Source organism: Eleginops maclovinus, chromosome 13 (genome assembly GCF_036324505.1).
Source record: "Eleginops maclovinus isolate JMC-PN-2008 ecotype Puerto Natales chromosome 13, JC_Emac_rtc_rv5, whole genome shotgun sequence".
NCBI classification, from domain to species: Eukaryota; Metazoa; Chordata; class Actinopteri; order Perciformes; family Eleginopidae; genus Eleginops; species Eleginops maclovinus.
This window is the reverse complement of record NC_086361.1, coordinates 13,324,360-13,342,904: the sequence shown is the minus strand read 5'-3', so window position 1 is coordinate 13,342,904 and position 18,545 is coordinate 13,324,360. Positions and strand designations below refer to the sequence as shown.

Here is an 18,545-nt window from a genome sequence, read left to right as displayed (position 1 = left end):
TCTTATTACCTCCCTTGATTCTGGTGAATTAAAAATAATCAGAAGAAAAGCACAATGGAAAAGGCAGCAGAGCTCTGGTTTGAGTTTAGCTTTTCCCTGACAACACTGCCCTCTGCAGATGGAGATGGCTTTGAGGGCCATGTTGTGATACATCTTTAGATGTCATTTTGTTTATGTTAAGCTTGACTCACCACAACCCTTTCATAATCTGCAGTGATATGTTCCCTGTCAGTGTTGAACTATAATGCTTTAGTATCCATATTTTCTGCTGCATTATGTTGCATTTTACTGCTGTAAATGTTTAAATGTGTGCTCTTTATTAGTATGTTTAATCTACAGCCAAAGCATCATTTTCTTTAAGATCATCATGTTTGTATCATCCTGTGAAAATCATGTATCCCTAAAAAGTAAACTTTTCATGTGCTCAGAATAACAGCCGATTGCAACATTGCAACCAAACATTTTATAGCTGACTCAAGAGAGGGTTTAAAATGTTTATTAAGCCTAACAAGTAGAAGCATGGCTTAACACAAAAAGCACCAATTCAATGTTCAGGTTCAGAAACACTTAAATTCATCACATCTAGAGATACATGGTTTTCACTGGACAGTAAGAGTGAATAAATGACTATATTTGCCTTTTAGATGTAGTGGAGTAAAAGTATACACTTGAAATGAAATACTCAATATTCAAATAAGTGATTCGGAATAGTACTTGTACTTGAGTAAATGTATTTGTTCTACCACACTATAAGATATCAGGGGTTCAGTTTTCAATCAGTAGGCCCCCTCAGTCTCATTTGTGAGCAATTCAGCTGAGATCAGTGGCCTTTAGAGACAGATCTAGTGAAGTGAGTAATGTAGCTCTGTCTTCATTTTAACTCTGATAGCAGCTGATAACGCCCTAAGAGTTACACCCCAGCATGTATGAAGGCTGAACGTCTGTAGAATACGTTTATAATGGGAATGATTTGTACAGGACCAAATAAAAACAGAACAGATATTCACATGAGTACACCTTTCAACACGGATATCACAAAGACATTTCACAAATGATTCTTGCTTAATATTTGCGCAGGATAGTTGTACTCAATAACGTAATACATAAATAGAGATGCATTGTACGAGATAATGTAAAATAGAATATAATACTGTAATACCTAGCCTAAAACTGGACAGGCTACTATCAGGAAGTGATTGAGACAACACCAGTGTTACATTATGATATGCTTGAACATCATGTGATGTAGTCTTGCACTATACAATATTTGCTAAATGACCATGCACCCGTTTCAAATGAGGAATGCCATGTTGCAGTAAAAACCTCATAAGGCATGAGAAAACACACATCACATCCTGACTGTAGCCTACTGTGTAGCAGGGATTTAGTTTCGCCTGTAGATACTTTTAACTGACGGGGGTTTCACGTCGTCCCCATGCAGCACCACTTAACAATTGCCTATTGTCGTCAACACAATAAGTCAATTTCACCCTTTAACAGTACGTTTTTACTTGATTTCATCATCATGCGTACAATGTGGTTAACGCCCCCTTGCTAACTTGTTTCACAAAAGTACTGGAACGTGATTGGTCTGTTGCAGTGACGCGCCCACTGGTATATATTAAACGCTTCCCGGTGTAACCTCCCCCTCTACCCCGGCTGTTAGCGCTGTGTGAGTGCGTGTGTGCTCCTGAGCCCGCTCGGCACACATTCTATAAAAAATAAAAAAAATACAAAAAAAATTCAAAACATAAAATATACAAAAAATCATTTTTCTTTCTTTTTGTAACAACGGTGAAGCTGGAGTAGACATTCGCGCATTGGACGGTAACGTATAAGATCGAGCTACCTAACGTTTAAACCGAAGACATTTTTGTTTCTAGTCGACGTCGTACTAGCTCAGAAGCGAGACCCAAAGTCACGGTTATTTTCTTTTAACATCGTGTTTCAGGTTTGAGTTACCGTTTAAATTCTTTAAGGAGCCGATATTGTTCCATTTTAAACGTGTTTTGTTTTTTACTCAAAAGCCGTAACACGCCAACGGTTGATAAGGTATACCGTCAGGATTCTGCCTTATTAACGCGACTTATAGCGACCGTTGGAGAACCAAACGTTTGAACCGTCGTCTAAAACTTCTATCCGGTTACAAAATCTACAAAAAACAGTCTTCGTCCAAAAGTACTTCGCTAGAAGATGAACCCCAGCGCTCCCAGCTACCCCATGGCATCCCTGTATGTCGGGGATCTGCACCAAGATGTGACCGAGGCCATGCTGTACGAGAAATTTAGCCCAGCCGGAGCTATCCTGTCCATCAGGGTCTGTAGGGACATGATAACCCGACGATCCCTTGGATACGCCTATGTCAACTTCCAACAGCCAGCGGACGGTGAGTAAATTATTAAAATTCCGACTAAAACGTGTGAAGAAATGTCTGTTTTAACATGCCATGCGGTGGTAAGTAAGAGCTAGCCATTTTTTTTTTGCTACACGTGACTGCGGCCGACATGTTGTCGGTATAGGCAGGGTCTCCTCATGTGAACCTCCCAGCAGTGGCGTAGCAGAGAAGAACCCGGCCCTGCTTTAAACTCAATATCTCTTTATCTCTGTTCTGTAAGAACAACACCCAAACAGTTTATCCTAAAGTGCTGCCAGAACAGTTTAAGGAAATGCTCCCTGAATGCTAGCCGGTTAGCTTATGTTGTGGTTTAGAAAATCCACTTTAGTTCAAAGGTTGTCGGTTACTTTTTAGACTGTCACCCCGGATAGCCTCCATAGCATGCATTACAATCGATGAATTGCTTTGCCAAATTCTTCAGAATTAATTCCCGCAACGAGGACATTTGCGGTATTACAGCAGCAGAGGAAGTGAATAGAAAATACTTGCGTAGTTGGTTAGAGTAGGCACACGTTATTGATCATAAAAAAAAGAAGGTAGCAGCACATTTTTTATAAACTGACCATTTACAATTATAGCAGTGACTGGTACTGTTACAGATCAAATACGTGTTATAATGCACGAGGGTACATTGCACATTTTATTTTTTTACCACCGGTGTTATTGCAAATCAGGGGTATTACAGTCTGCGTGTGTGGTGGTCTACTAGGGCCCGCGTGGTTATAGTTGGATGTGTTTTTTCTGAGATGTAATCTGTTGAGGCTTTTGCACAAAAACCCTTTAACTACTAGGGTGATGAATGTAGATCTTGCCCGTTGGGATGCCATTTGTAAATATACATGTCTGTGTATTATGTTAATGATTAATTTAAATGCAACTAAAGGTTATTCTCATTATCAATTACCCCCCCCCCCAAAAAAAATCTGATTTCTTTTTAAAGGAAAACGTTTTTTACCCTTTAACAAATACAACGTTTAATTTATGTTCATTAACTTGTGAATATATTTGAAACCACCTTGGATGTACTGAATAATGTAACACATGCTACTTGTGCTTCTTCCCTCAGCCGAGCGAGCCCTAGACACCATGAACTTTGATGTAATCAAGGGCCGCCCTGTGCGCATCATGTGGTCGCAGCGCGATCCATCTCTGAGGAAGAGCGGCGTGGGAAACATCTTCATCAAGAATCTTGACAAGTCAATCGACAACAAGGCTCTATACGACACCTTTTCTGCATTCGGCAACATCTTATCATGCAAGGTAAAGGACAAGTGAACGACTCCCCTTCTTGTTGAATGTAACCTGAAATACTGGGTGCTCAGCAGTCTTTCTTATGTAGGAGCATTGTGAGTGATCATTTGCATGAGGGTGCTATGTAAATGTCCTAGAGTGTTCTGCATTGTAAGAGACCCCCCCTCCCCAACATGCACCTTTTACACCTCCAACATGCAGTTTCTGTTACCTTCTGCCCATAAACCGAACAACACATTTGTATGTTTTATCTTAGATCAACCTTACATATTTTCCCAGAGCTGCCAAGCTACAAACCATTTTCATGCTAAATTATCGAAGAAATTGAGAAATAACGTCAACAGTTATTTACATGACATGTTTTAAATGATTTACTTGTTCCCGAATACAAGGCATCCCACAAAGTCAGTATCATAGACAATTCTAACATTTGAAGTGTGATCCAATAACTAGTTGAGGTTTAACTTACTGCATGAGTGTGTGTTAAAAACAGCATGTGTTTTCTTTCTCTAAGGTGGTTTGTGACGAGAATGGCTCTAAAGGCTACGGCTTTGTGCATTTTGAGACTCAAGAGGCAGCCGAACGGGCCATTGAGAAAATGAATGGCATGCTGCTCAATGACCGAAAAGTGTAAGTTACGGTTTAAGACATTGGAAACTGTGCTGTATACTAATGTGTGAACTGGGGAAACTTGACTCTTTGATCAATGAGTGAGTGGTGAGCATTTTCAGTTGGGAATTATTTGCAAAAGTGAGTGAATACATAGGTTTGTGGCAGATGAAGATGCAAAAATGTTTTCTATTTTATTACTGTAGATCAAGTGTTTTAATATGTTGCTAAATGTCCCTTTGCAGATTCGTGGGCCGTTTCAAATCCCGCAAAGAGCGCGAAGCTGAGTTGGGTGCCCGCGCAAGGGAGTTTACAAACGTCTATGTTAAAAACTTCGGTGAGGATATGGATGAGGAGAAGCTGAGGGACGTCTTCAGTGCATACGGTCAGTCAGGGTGTCCATGTCTCAATATATTATTTTCCGTTCAAATGAATACAGTATTTTTACCCTCTGCAGGAAAACACGAGGCAGATTTATAGTCCTTAAAGATATTCCCTCTGTTTTTTAGGACACGCAATGAGTATCAGAGTCATGACAGATGACAGCGGAAAATCTCGAGGCTTCGGGTTTGTCAGCTTTGACAGGCATGAGGACGCCCAGAAGGTAAGAGTTGTGCCGACTCCGTGGTAATATCCTCTAGTTTTTAATGGAGTTGACTGAGTTTCATGGTTTTTAACAGGCAGTGGATGAGATGAACGGGAAAGAGTACAATGGCAAGCTCATCTACGTTGGCCGTGCCCAGAAAAAGATGGAGCGCCAGACGGAGCTAAAACGCAAGTTTGAGCAAATGAAACAAGACCGCATGACTCGCTACCAGGTACAGTTCCTTTTCTCATTCTAGGGCTGACCTCAAATAATCGATTAATCGTTGGTCGACCAAAAAAAATACTTGTCGACCAAATTCCATTGGTCGATTGGTCGCAGGGGAAAAAAGCCGCGTCTCGTCAAAGGGCTTCCGGGACTTTTAATTTGAAGGGCGTGACAAGAAAGACGTTAAACGGTTTTGATTTGTTTGACAAGGACAGCATCGACTTATTTGGCTATCATGTCTGGAAGGAGCTCTAAGATATGGGAGCATTTCGAAAAGGATAGAGATGACCCAAAGAGGGTTATATGCCAAATTTGCAGAAAAACATTTGCCTATCATTCGTCCACGACGAACATGATTTACCACCTCAAGAATGTAAGTAGCTTAGCCTACTAGCCTAGCTATCCTATGCGATGAAGTTAATGCAATTAGGCCTATTATAAATATATATAAATTATAAATAATACATTGAATTAATAAATAATGAATTAAGTACATTTAGTTTTGTCGCTAGTATTGGTAAGGCTAAATTATCCAGCTCACTGGTTAACTTATTATTTAAATCTCTACAGGCGCATCCACTTTATTGCAATCTAGCCCCCTCCACCTCCACGTCATCCTCATCATCCTCCTCATCCTCCTCATCATTAACGCAGCAGAAGCTCACAATGAAAGCCCCTCTGTCTGAAAAAAGGAAGAGAGACATAACTGACAAAATAGCTGACTTCATAGCGCTGGACATGCGACCTGTGAATATCGTCAGTGGTGAGGGATTTAAAGATCTAATTAATTGCCTCGAGCCCGGATACAGCCTGCCAAAACGTGAAACAGTGATGCACGCGATTACAAACAAATACAGCACAATAAAACAAACACTCCAGGGCAAGATCGATAACTGCAAAGCACTCAGCTTCACAACAGATGCATGGACATCTAACCAGATGGAAAGTTACATGACGGTCACAGCGCATTTTATTTCGGATAACTGGCAACTGCATTCATTCGTGCTGGAAACGAAAGAGTTGGGAGTGAGCCACACAGCTGTCAACATAGCAGAGCGACTCAGCGAAGTCATGGCAGACTTTAAAATCCCCGCGGAAAAAAGGGTCGCTCTTGTACATGACAATGCCGCGAACATGGTGCTGTGCGCCCATCAGTTAGCGCGTAACCCGTCCTGGGGTAACGTCCAAGGAGTTCGTTGCGCAGGGCACACTTTGCAGCTGTGCATCAATGCGGCTCTTAAAAAAGATCCCATTTGCCGTGTCATAGCAGCTGCCAGACGTCTTGTTGGACATTTTAAGAAAAGTGCCAAGGCTACAGCGGCTCTCACTGAAAAACAAACACAACAGAACGTGGTTGAACACAAACTCATCCAGGATGTCTCCACGAGATGGAACTCCACTCACTGCATGTTGGAGCGCCTTCTGGAACAGAGGTGGCCGGTCACCGCTGTACTTTCCGACCCCGTTACCACACACAGATCTGACCGCGATTTGGATCTCACCACGGTCCAATGGAGGATAACAGAAGACATAGTGTCGGTGTTGAAGCCGATGGTCACACTTACAGAGTTGCTTTCACAAGATCTTAATGCATCTCTCTCTGCCACGCTGCCCATGCTCATAAACATGAAAAGACGTCACCTGTTGCTGCGCGAGGATGACAGCGCGGCCGTGACAGCACTGAAGAAAACACTTGGTGAGGAAATTGACAAGAGGTGGGAGCTAAACAAGGAGCTGCAGTCCAGCATTTACATCAAAGCTGCTGTCTTGGACCCACGCTTTAAAAGCTTATCGTTTATGGAGGAAGAGAAACGCAACCAGGCATACACTACGGTGTTGGATTTAGCTGAGAGTCTATCTCCAGCAGAAGAGCCTGCCCAGACACAGCACGCCAGTGGGGACGACAACGAACCCGGGCCTGTACCACAGAAGAAAACAAAAAAGAATGAAAAGCAGGACGAAATATCCATGCTGATGGGTACAGATGAGGAGCTGCAGACAGAAGAACAGAACAATGAAATGAAATGGTACTTGGAGGATAAAACAAAAGTTGAGTCGGGACCGCTAGCATGGTGGCAAAAAAACGAGGAGCGTTACCCGAAGCTGGCCAGAGCAGCCATGCGTATTCACTCCATCCCATCCACGTCCACACCATCGGAGCGCATCTTCTCTAAGGCCGGCTTCATTGTTAGCAAGACGCGGAGTTCACTTCTCCCTGACAATGTGGACAAATTGGTCTTCCTTTCTCACAATTTGAGAAAACTCAGAGCCGAGGACAAATCACTGTGAGCTTCAGGTTTTTTATGCAAGTCTACCTCGTTGGTCTGTTAATCTGCACTGTCTGTTTCAAATTAGGCCTATTTATTAGTTTAGGGCTATTCATGTTTGCCTATTTTACAGCAATCATATTTTTTTTCGTTATGTACATTTCCAAAAGAAACGAAAATAATAATATGTTTTTTTTTTAATTAGTTTAAGGCTGTATTATTATTTTTGGTTTTGTTGAATTGTTGCATCATCATTCAGTACGTGTGTGGCGCCTGTTTAAAATAAATAATCAGAATGTTCAAACTCCGTCTGTCTTTCTGCGAACGTCGGGTTTTTTTCTCACTCTCCGACTGAGAGAAGAACTTGTGTAGGCTATAGGCCTAGTGTTTAGATGAACCAGGAAACATTTTGTTAGTAGTCACACAAGGTTACTCCCGGCGTTAGTGGTAAATGTGAATAGATGCGGTAGCCGGGCATTAAAGGTAAAACTTCACAGATGTGTATCCCGGTCAAAATTGTAAAAAAAAAAAAAAAAAAAAAAAAAAAAAATTGGGGGGGGGGGGGGGGGGGGCGATTAGTCGATTAGTCGGAGTAAATGACGACCACTGGTCGACCAACAAAATCCTTGGTCGGGGACAGCCCTATCTCATTCACAAGACGAATTACGCATTTTAGTCCCTTCTGTGATGCTGTTTGCTCGAGCTTGTTGAAAGACTGCAACTTTGTCAAATTCGGTGCTCTCTCATTAGTAGGTTGCACTGGCCAAAATAGCTGCAACAGTGACTGTAGTTCATGGGCCTCACATTTCTTCACAATGGATTTTGGGGATAAATATGTATTACAGACAAATACCTTTTTATATATATGTATGCTTAATAAATGTAATTCAGTCTATTGGCATTAGACAAAGCTTTCGTAATGAGGAGTATTCTCAAAAGTTAAAACTACTTGTGTTTTATTTTCAGGGTGTCAATCTGTACGTGAAGAACCTTGATGATGGACTTGACGATGAACGTCTGCGAAAGGAGTTTACACCGTTTGGCACCATAACCAGTGCCAAGGTAAGAATGCAGCTGTTTGCTTAAACTATTGGAATTATATAGATTTACCAGTGTCCGTTTTATTAATCTTTACTTTCTTTTTTTGACACTCAGGTGATGATGGAAGGCGGACGCAGCAAAGGTTTCGGCTTTGTCTGCTTCTCGTCCCCAGAAGAGGCCACAAAAGCCGTGACAGAAATGAATGGACGCATCGTGGCCACAAAGCCATTGTATGTGGCCCTGGCTCAGCGGAAAGAGGAGCGTCAAGCTCACCTGACCAACCAGTACATGCAGCGCATGGCCACTGTGCGCGCAGTGCCAAACCCAGTCATCAACCCCTACCAACAAGCCCCGCCCTCTGGCTATTTCATGGCAGCCATACCTCAGACTCAGAACCGTGCTGCTTACTACCCAGCTGGTGGGCAGATGGCCCAGATCCGCCCGAGCCCGCGCTGGGCCACACAAGGTGTCCGGCCACAACGTAAGTATCTCACCCTTTCTTAAGGTGTCTTTTAATCATTGTGTGTATTTACTTTAACAACAAAAGTAGTTTTTTCTCCTGTATGACGCCACTGTGTCTTTGTGCTCATAGATTTCCAGAACATGCCAGGTGCTATGCGTCCCTCAGCACCACGTCCTCAGACCTTCGGTGCAATGCGGCCGTCCTCCCAGATGACACGCATGATGTCCACCCAGCGTGTTGGTAGGTCACCTATACTAAGTCAACATTTGATCAAACTAAACACAAAATAAAGCTTACCTGTATGGCTGCTGCTTTTTTCTAATGCTTTATTTTTCTGTCCCTCTTGCTGCAGCTCAGACCATGGGCCCCCGACCAGCTGCTGCAGCTGCCGTTCCTGTGCGTGGAGTCCCCCAGTACAAATATGCCGCAGGAGTCCGCAATCCTCAGCAGCACATGCCTGCTCAGCAACAAGTTGCCATGCAGCAGGTAGGAATGCACATTTCTTTAGAAGGCCTGACCGACTAACCCATTCATCCCTGCACATAGTTCAGTATTGACTCGACATTTTTATTGTATCTGACTTTTAATCCCTCCCATCAGCCTGCTGTCCATGTTCAGGGACAGGAACCTCTGACGTCTTCCATGCTGGCCGCCGCGCCACCGCAGGAACAGAAGCAGATGCTGGGTAAGTGTCGCAAACAGCTCTACACAAACACATACTTTGTTATGCAGCTTTGTCAAATTCGGTGCTCTCTCATTAGTAGGTTGCACTGGCCAAAATAGCTGCAACAGTGACTGTAGTTCATGGGCCCCACCTTTCTTCACAATGGATTTTGGGGATAAATATGTATTACAGACAAATACCGTTTTTATGTATGTATACATGCTTAATTAATATAATCAGTTCATTGGCATTGGATAAAGATAACTGTTATCCTGCCTTGAGCTGTCCTTCATACATTGCTGACTCTATCCCCCACTATACGTGCTTTGCTGTATTAAATATATATGTGTATAGAACATGTGTTGCCTCTATAACCGGCCATTGGGGAGTAGTTTCATTCTGTATTAAATCCTCATTGTCTGTCACACCTAGGTGAGCGTCTGTTCCCAATGATCCAGAACATGCACCTCGGCTTGGCCGGGAAGATCACCGGCATGTTGCTGGAAATTGACAACTCAGAGCTCCTCCACATGCTGGAGTCCCCAGAGTCTCTCCGCTCAAAGGTAAGAACTTTAAAACATTTCCACCACAGGATGATGTTTGTTCATTTTAAGAATGCAGTTTGAACAGGAAAAGACCTTGTGAGCGCAGAGCACTTGAGAGATGGCCCCACGATGTTTTGCCAACAATTAACAACTTCATCTGTACAGGTGGATGAGGCGGTGGCTGTGCTTCAGGCCCACCAGGCGAAGGAAGCTGCCCAGAAGCCTGTGCCAACCCCAGCTGGAGTCGCTACTGCCTAAACCCATGGTATTGCAGCTCATCTCTCATACCTATGTCGCGTGTATTTGATAAGTTGTCATTCCTATCACTGATTGTATTTTTGTGTTTTCACAGGCGCTTGACATCTTGAAACTAGCTTCACCGATGGACAAAAGAATTAAACAATGAAAAAAATGAAAATACACAAAACAAAGTAAAAATAAGTGAAATTATATAATAAAAAATGCCTATGGTAACAAGTCTCCAACCAGGCCTATAATGAACAAAAACACCAGGCCTGGTTTGTTGAGTTAAAATGAGAAAATAAACAAAAAATAGAAAAAGTTAAAATGAAAAACTACCAGTTTATGGAGGGTTTTAGAAGAGAATTCTGTGACAAAATAAGATTGAATCATTCCTTTCCGCCATTTTAGCCCTTTTAAATGTTTGAATGTGTGGGCTTTAGAAGCCTTTTATTGTGAACTGTCTTATGACCTTTGCTTGCTTCAATAAAACTTACGAAAAATATTCACTGTCTGTCATTTTTCTGATGTGAAGAAACAATAAGCCAGGGGTGTAATACATTAGCACAGACACCAGATGTATCTTAGTCTAGAGGTTCAAATGTTGGCCAATTCCGAAACATGCCCCAGCATCCACCTGAAGGCTTTCTAAACATCACTCAAATGTTTTATGTAAATCTGTAGAGTGATGAGGCCCGAGCCTAGATGCTCAAACTATATGCTGCTTCTAACAAACATATCTACAAACATGTGAGTTGTCTGAGTGAACTCGAATATACTAAATGCTAAAGTGGTCTAAACGTACGCACCCAGAATTCACACACAGTAATGATGAGGACAAAGTGCAGTTGTGTTTCAAGCTTTTATTGTGCTTTGGGACAGATGATAATGTCAACAATCACTGGAACACTTGTATTTCTGCCTGCATCCGATGCATGATGGTAGTGTGGTGGCACATTTGCATCCTTAAGGAGCACCGATCATTTAGTTGGCAATGGGTGCGGCGGGCTTGGTCAGCTGCTGGAAGATGGCCTCCACCTGCTGCTGGAAGCTATCGATCTGGGGCTGGAACTGACTCTGCACGTTGGCGGCCAGGGGCTTGATCTGGGCCTCGGCGTTGGTGGCGATGGTCTTCAGTTGCTCATGGATCTGAGACACCAGGGGCTCCAGCTGTACCCTCTTCTCATTAACGAAGCTCCTGTGAGTAGAGTATGAGCAACATGAGAAAAAAACATGCATACAAAAATAAGAAAACCAATCTGACCTGCTTATTACTCAGCTGTTTAAATAAAATGCTCTCCTTAAGTACAATTATGTACTTTTTGAGGATGTGCAATATTTGATCTGAATTTTAGATATACATTTACTACTTATTAAATGATTACAGCAATGATGGTACTTTTTACTTTATATATGTTAAAACTTTAATTATTTGGCAATAGATCATTATATAAAAATATATAATTGAAAGATAAATTATGATTTATTCAGTGGTGGAAAAAGTATGAGAATATAAAGTAAAATGACAAGCATCAGTGTGTACTCAAGTAGAAAAGTACTAAACTATTATTTTAGTGGATTATAATTAAAATGTGTCTTCAGCACTTGTTTATACCTCCTTATACAGATCAAAATGTAAATACTTTAGTTTTTTATATCTGTCAGATGCATATATGTATATTCTACTATGAATAACTCTGCCCTTTACTGCTTGTTTTGCACTTCTGGTTAGATGCTAACTGCATTTCGTTGTCGTAGTGCTTGTACTCTCCAATCTAATCTAAGTGTACATAATTTATGTAGCTTCTGGGTTGCTAAAAAATTATATTGTAATTTATTAGTAAATTAAAAATGTGTAGCAATAATCTTAATCTCCAAAGTAATTTACTAAAGCTGTACAACCTTATAAACATTATCCCTCCGACTAAACCTTGACTTTATTTGGAGGTCTGCATGTACTCACTGAGCCTGGTTGGCCACGTCGTGGGTGCTCATGATCTCGGTCAGGTCCTGAACCATCTTGTTCTTCATTTCCTCAAGGTACTGACCAAACTTTTCAAGATCGGCAGTATCTTGGGCAAAGCTTCCTGTGGGATTAAAAAACAACAACAAGGTAAAGTCAATATTAAGTATGTTAACAAAATACATGCACTCTCAAATTTGATGAAGTAAAATGTAAAGATCATACCTTGTGCCAGAGAAAGCAGAACAATGGCTGCGATGAGGGAGAATTTCATGGCTGCTGAGTGGAGGGGACCTACAAAAACAAATATACTAAATTATTGTCTGTGGTTGATATAACCTGGGGGCAGTATGCTGAACGTTGCTCTCTCTTATTTCAGTTCTTTTGTTGTTGCAATAAAACCAAAATGAGTAGCCTTGAGATCAGTCATTAAGTTGTTTTTCTGAAGTTGAATGCAAATAGGATTTTGTTTCCCTATCAGATAAAAGTCCTCACATTTTCCAGGAATCACAGTCAGTCTTCTTTGACATGTGCTAATAGAATAAATATTTTCTAGTTTGTCCAGATGCCCACATGTCAACTTATAAACTTGATCTGGCTTATCAGGGGCGTCCTGTCAACACTAGTAGGGGGACCTTGAGTTTAGAGGAATTTACCACAACAATGTGTTCCCAAGGTCACAAAATTAACCTTTACATCTGATGTGAATTTAGAACAGGTATGTCATAATGTTTAAGGAGAAAGAATATTTGATACCTTTGTATCCCAAATGTATTCACCCAATTTAGTGGCTAAAATTGCCCTTTGATGTACCAACTATGAGTTGTTGCACCGTTTATCCTTTTCTTTTACTAGAACACTACGCTGATTCAATTTAAATACTGAAACATTGACTTGAATCAAATTTTTTATGTAACTATATTTAGTTATTTCAAAGCAATAATACAACGCTGAACCTAATATGTTTATTCAAACTAATATATTGCTTTTTAGATAACGAAATGCAGTACTTCTGTACCACAAAATGTTTGGCAATTTATCAAAGGACTTCAACTTGTTTCAGAATTTGGTTGCAAACTGAACAGAAGACGTTTAGTTGTTTTTACTTGTGACATAGAATTACAGCATATATACCCTATATAATCTAATAATTCACGTCTGAGTGAATAAACATAGAGAAACAGGTTTGCTGATTAAAAACAGGTGTTGTAGATGAGAAATCAAAACTAACATACATGTTATAACTTTTTCACAAACTATGAAAAAGGATACTTAATCAAATCTAGAATAGATTGAAAGGGATCATGCTATAGCTTTGCATAAACATATGACATTTTAAACTTCAGGAGCAAATCCTACCCATATTTAGGCATTAGCAGACATTTCTTTCTTTAAATTAACTTCAAATTCAACCCATCCTATTTCCATAATTAACACCAGTTCTCACCTTAAATCTCTAAAGACAAAGAGGCACATTTTACTTTCAACGAATTAGATTTCAGTTTTAAGTATGTGGAATTGTCTCGGTAGTTCAAGCCCATAAGCATATTATATGAACAGATTCAGACTCACCTTTAGCGCAGGAGAAAACTGGACCGGATGGTGCCTTCCTGCTGTGCTCCCCCACTTTTTATAGTCACACATGCTGATGCAGCGCTGTCTTCCTGTGAATCTTATTGGACAAGATAAAGCAACAAAACATTATTGGATGTTTGGGACAGTGAGGGGATCACAGCACTGACCCTTGCTGCTCTGTCTGCCACCTGGGCAAACAAAAGCAAAGTCCAACAGTCCCTCTGCTGACTGTCCAACACCAGAGTGCATCTTATCATAGTGATTAAATAAAATGCGCAATTACTAAGAACAGCATCACCACGGTGGCGGTGAGGCCAAACGTTGTTACTGCCAAATCAGCTTCAAAATATATGATAAGAGATAAGACAACTGAAAGACGGTCCTGTTTTATTCCTGTTGATTTCATTATTGTTATAACACACTTTAATTCATTCAGAATAATTTTACAAATGTTTGTAGTTTTTGTTACTTTTGTCAATAATAGTACCCTAAACTAATCTTTTAAATTCATTTACTCAAACTTTGCTGATGGGCTCAAAATTCAATCAGGTGAGAGATAAGTCATGAATGATCATGTGCTCATCAGTTTTCATGGTATTTTTCTAAAGCACTGAGGAACTGTGATTGATTGATTGATGTTGTGATAAAATTCTTGGAGCATTGAACTAGAAACACAACGAGTACACTGGAGAACTTTGATTTGACGTCATGTTTTGGCCAGAAAATGTACAATGTTGACAGAGGCACAGTAGTGACAGTACGTTCTGCCCAAACCTTTCTCTTCCCCTGCCCCCGATACTAAACCACTCTTAAGAGCATAATCAACATTACACTACAAGACACTGCAAGCCCCCGGCAGGAACAGACTGTCCTTTAACTGTCTGAAGAAGAGAATGTTTTATCTTCATATCTAAGACAGAGCTGTGGTTGAAGCCCAAGCTCAACGAAAGGGTCAGCCTTATCAGACTGGTAGAAACAGCTCCTCCAAGGCTGCCTCTGCCTGTGATTGAAAGAGAGCAGTGAGAGGAGAGGTTAAAGCTAAAATGAATAATTGCCTATCAGATGTTATCTGTGAAGTTTTAATGTAGAGTGGTGTGTCGCCATGAAATTTGGAAAAGAATCAAGTTCCCTTGACTTACGAGGCCAACATTTCTATTGGTCCTGTATATATCTGCAAATCTAATTAAGTTCCCATCAGCCTCAGCTGTGCTCTGTGTTAGTTATCCAATGTTAGCATGCTAAAGCTAAGATTGTAAACATTAACATGCTGTACATCAACATGTTAGGATGTTGCTCATTTCATCACTGTGCTTAAGTATTGCCTCACAGAGTTGCTATTGTGGACTTCTTATTTATTTACCAGTTTTGGGGAGAAAACTAAATTTTGTAGTAGCTTGCTGACAGTTCAACCACTTTTATATTTTCAACATTGTTAACAGTGATTCCATAGTTTCAAGTATTTTTTTGCCATTTAGTTGCTTCCAATATTTTACTATGGGCAATAAGATAAAGAAATGCTTTTTAATTTCATTTTTACCATGGATTTTCCACTGTCATAACCCCCCTTTGACCCAACCAGACCGCTTTTTCTTTCATGCATTAGCCATCCCAAGACACTTGACCTTTGACCTTTGTGTAGTGCCTGGCTGACCTTATGTTAAGACTGTTTTAGTTCTTAAGATCCTGAAAGTCAGATGTTACAATACTCAGGAGTAAACGCCGGGTCCATGATAAATGCATTATTATGTTAGTGGTATTTTATTTTTGAGTTTTTGTCTCATCTATTTCTAGAAAAGAAAAGAAAACAATTAGATGCCATTTTACTACACTTTGCTACAATTTATATCACAGATAAATATGGTCAATCTAATGTAATTGCTTACTATTTCAATGACTTTTTTCTTATTACCTTTAGTTAACCAAACTACTAAGAGTAGCTCTGCTGAATAGTTCAACCTCCTCCTTTGTGTAAAAAAAATGGTGGCTTGCAAATCTATGGTTTTAAAGTAAATTCCTAACACCACTTTAATATCTATATGATGAACTCTGATTATGTGGTTTTACTAAATGTCTACCTCAACTGGTAGGGAATGAAGAGTCAAGGTAAGTGTACTGTTTAAGAGTGAATTACTTTTGATATTTTAGAGTTTTTAGTCTCAAAACATTGTACTTTTTGAAAATGTCAGCTGTTCTTTAGGGGAACGTAGGACACTCATTCATGTGTATGTAAACCTTTTACCTTTGGTTTACATCCAACAGGGTGTTACTGCTACCAGTCTATCTTTATGGCTGTTGTAAAATAATTAATTCTCAACCCCGAATCCACCTCCAGCCATAAACCAGTCAACATGGGTGAAATTGGGAATACGGGGGAATTATGTGAGCAATGAACATAAACAACAGGAGATGTCTAATAAAACTTGAGCAACAATCCTTTGAGTCTCTTTTCATCTACTGGAAAAACCCTCCACTGGAGTTTTCAAAATCAGGTTTTGACTTGAAAGCTTGATGAAAACCAGATGTGGGAATGTAATTCTCTCTGTCAAGAGTCTGTTCACTGCTGGCCTGGACTCCCAGGGTGGAAACAGCTTTAGGTTGTTTACATCTCCCAACCCATCCTCTAGAAAAGAAAAACAAATCTGGTATGCAAAGCATGCAGGGGTGCCACTGACCTGAGTTTAAACGCTGCAGCAGGAGGAGGTGAGAACAGTGTGATAGAAATATAAGTGGTGTGTTGTGTGTAATTTTGCTAAATGTAATCCTAAATAATATTTTAGTTTATTTAATTTATTGTGGCGGTACTTTCACATCCCACCACTCATTTTTCATGAGCTGATATAATGTTTTGTATTACTGAAATATAAGTAACAATATTGTAAATATATATGTTTGATCAGATTCTGTTTTCAAACACCTTCTAAATAAGTAAAGAGGTATTACTTCAGAATATGACTGTCTCTGCAGAAAGATAGGACTGTGACTGATACATTATCACATGATTAGAGTGTTACTGATGCATCATGAGTAATCAGCACTTTACTGTTGGAGCTGGTTAAGGTGGAGCGAGTTTAAAGTACTTTATTAACTGTAGTTCACTGATTTCCAACTTAGGGGTCAGGGCCTACAAAGGGTCACAGGTTAAATCTGATGGGTCTTAATATAAGATGATTAATGAAACTGTAGAGAAGACAAAAATCAAAGTTCTGAGAAATACTATTTATAATCATTGTTTGGAAATTGCTATAATCGTGGCTTTTATTCATGAATCTTTGGATCATTAAACTGAAAAAATATGAGAGGATAAGAAGGGATATTATTTGATTCATTTATGTAGTGTAGTTGAAATGTAAAGTAGCATAAAATACATAATCTCAAAGTAAATAAGTTTTCCACCACTGGATTTGGTCAGACATCTGACAGGTAAGCTTACTTCAATAAACACACAATGTTTAGACCAGTTGTTTGTTATAAAGATAGTAATTCAATCAACAGTCAGAGAAAAAAAGATGACAAGAAGTGGTAAAAAAAGAGTAAATGGCCCTGCAGAGCAGCTTTAGAAAAGGACTCCAGAACAACATCAGTGTTGAATTGTCCCTGAGCTGCATAGCTGAGGTTACTGATGTAATGAAATGAGAGCACGCCCTCCAGTGAGCCAAAAACTCATTGCAGTTGTGATAAATGATTGTTTGTTTTCCTTTCTGTTCTCTTGTGCGCGTTTTTAAGTAATCAATGTTACACGTCTCAAATGTTAGATTTATCTGAGATACCAGGTCACCCAGTCTACTAGATTTGTTAAAAATGTGTTTTGGCAAATTCAGCTCTGAAAAAAATGATATATTCAAATGCTCCCCATCCTCCTCCACACTCATCTGGCCTCAAACCAGACCACAGAAAGAATGAAAATGCACACAGGCTCCAGAAAAGTCATAAAAAACCTCTAGTAAGCTCAAGAGGAGGACTCATTTCCTCCCCAATTCCTTGGTGGTCCACTATCTTAAAGTTTAACCCAGTTACTTCAAGCTTTTATTGTCTGTTCCAGAGAAGCATCGTTATTGTTTTCAGCCTCATATTGAGTAAACTGGGTTACTTCACTTAATCACATGCTTAAGGCTGCAGAGCTGTAAGCCCACACTGTAGTTGTGCTCTGTTGGTCCCAGAGAACAGGGGAGGCTCAGATTTCTTGGCTGGATACCTCTTTGACTTTCCACTGCTGCATTCAGGTGCTCCAGAAAATGTCGTAATTATGATTACCTAATGCACATAACTGAACATTGCACGGAGGAAAAGAGGAAGAGTAGGATTTTTTCAATCCCAAGTCACCACATATTTCATTTAGTTTTTATTTTATTTTAAATAATTTCCATCTGTTTCCCTTTGTCTATCTATTACATTGTCAGATCTTATTAGCTTTTAATTAAATCCTAGTGCATAAAACATTACAAACAACAGTGATTATGGCCTCAACAATTATCATAGATATCATAGATCTAACATAACATTTAGTTTAACAACAACTTCACAAATTGGATTGCATTGAACACTGAAGTTGTAGCTGATAAAATAGTAAATCAGTTACAAGGTCAAAGTTAAGATTGTTTCTTTTAGAGAAAATGAAATTTGTTTACACGGACAGAAAGCCTACATACAGTATAGACACACAATCACAACATTGGATAACCTTATTACAATACTTCTCAAATGGTAAACTCTATCCTTAGACA

General features: G+C 39.9%; 2 protein-coding genes and 2 non-coding genes across 4 annotated transcripts; 3 read left to right on the top strand and 1 right to left on the bottom strand.

Annotated features, from left to right (window-relative positions):
* Positions 1 to 1,950: 1,950 nt before the first annotated feature.
* On the top strand, positions 1,951 to 10,624 carry LOC134874601 (polyadenylate-binding protein 1A-like). The gene is made up of 14 exons (XM_063898666.1): positions 1,951 to 2,386; positions 3,462 to 3,655; positions 4,161 to 4,276; positions 4,501 to 4,640; positions 4,765 to 4,859; positions 4,936 to 5,073; positions 8,300 to 8,395; positions 8,489 to 8,855; positions 8,967 to 9,077; positions 9,190 to 9,323; positions 9,438 to 9,522; positions 9,934 to 10,064; positions 10,212 to 10,311; positions 10,399 to 10,624. The coding sequence occupies exons 1-13, from the start codon at positions 2,194 to 2,196 to the stop codon at positions 10,302 to 10,304; spliced, it is 1,893 nt and encodes a 630-aa protein (XP_063754736.1). The 5' UTR covers positions 1,951 to 2,193; the 3' UTR covers positions 10,305 to 10,311; positions 10,399 to 10,624.
* Positions 8,050 to 8,184, top strand: LOC134875570 (small nucleolar RNA SNORA5). The gene has a single exon (XR_010167235.1). It is a non-coding gene; the product is annotated as a small nucleolar RNA SNORA5 (small nucleolar RNA).
* LOC134875569 (small nucleolar RNA SNORA5) lies at positions 9,565 to 9,699 on the top strand. Its single transcript, XR_010167234.1, has one exon. It is a non-coding gene; the product is annotated as a small nucleolar RNA SNORA5 (small nucleolar RNA).
* A 510-nt stretch (positions 10,625 to 11,134) lies between the features above and the next one.
* Positions 11,135 to 14,008, bottom strand: afp4 (antifreeze protein type IV). Its single transcript, XM_063898467.1, has 4 exons — positions 13,822 to 14,008; positions 12,475 to 12,543; positions 12,250 to 12,373; positions 11,135 to 11,484 (listed from the first exon to the last, which is right to left on the bottom strand). Exons 2-4 carry the CDS (start codon positions 12,521 to 12,523, stop codon positions 11,271 to 11,273), a joined length of 387 nt encoding a protein of 128 aa, XP_063754537.1. The 5' UTR covers positions 12,524 to 12,543; positions 13,822 to 14,008; the 3' UTR covers positions 11,135 to 11,270.
* Positions 14,009 to 18,545: the final 4,537 nt, after the last annotated feature.

Excerpts from the sequence above, each read along its gene's own strand:
- LOC134874601 (XM_063898666.1), top strand. The coding sequence starts at position 2,194 with ATGAACCCCAGCGCTCCCAGCTACCCCATGGCATCCCTGTATGTCGGG. Across the intron at positions 2,387-3,461 it reads CTTCCAACAGCCAGCGGACG|CCGAGCGAGCCCTAGACACC; the intron begins GTGAGTAAATTA and ends TTCTTCCCTCAG. Across the intron at positions 4,860-4,935 it reads GGCATGAGGACGCCCAGAAG|GCAGTGGATGAGATGAACGG; the intron begins GTAAGAGTTGTG and ends GGTTTTTAACAG.
- afp4 (XM_063898467.1), bottom strand. The coding sequence starts at position 12,523 with ATGAAATTCTCCCTCATCGCAGCCATTGTTCTGCTTTCTCTGGCACAA. Across the intron at positions 12,374-12,474 it reads TCTGCTTTCTCTGGCACAAG|GAAGCTTTGCCCAAGATACT; the intron begins GTATGATCTTTA and ends TTAATCCCACAG. Across the intron at positions 11,485-12,249 it reads GACGTGGCCAACCAGGCTCA|GAGCTTCGTTAATGAGAAGA; the intron begins GTGAGTACATGC and ends CTCTACTCACAG.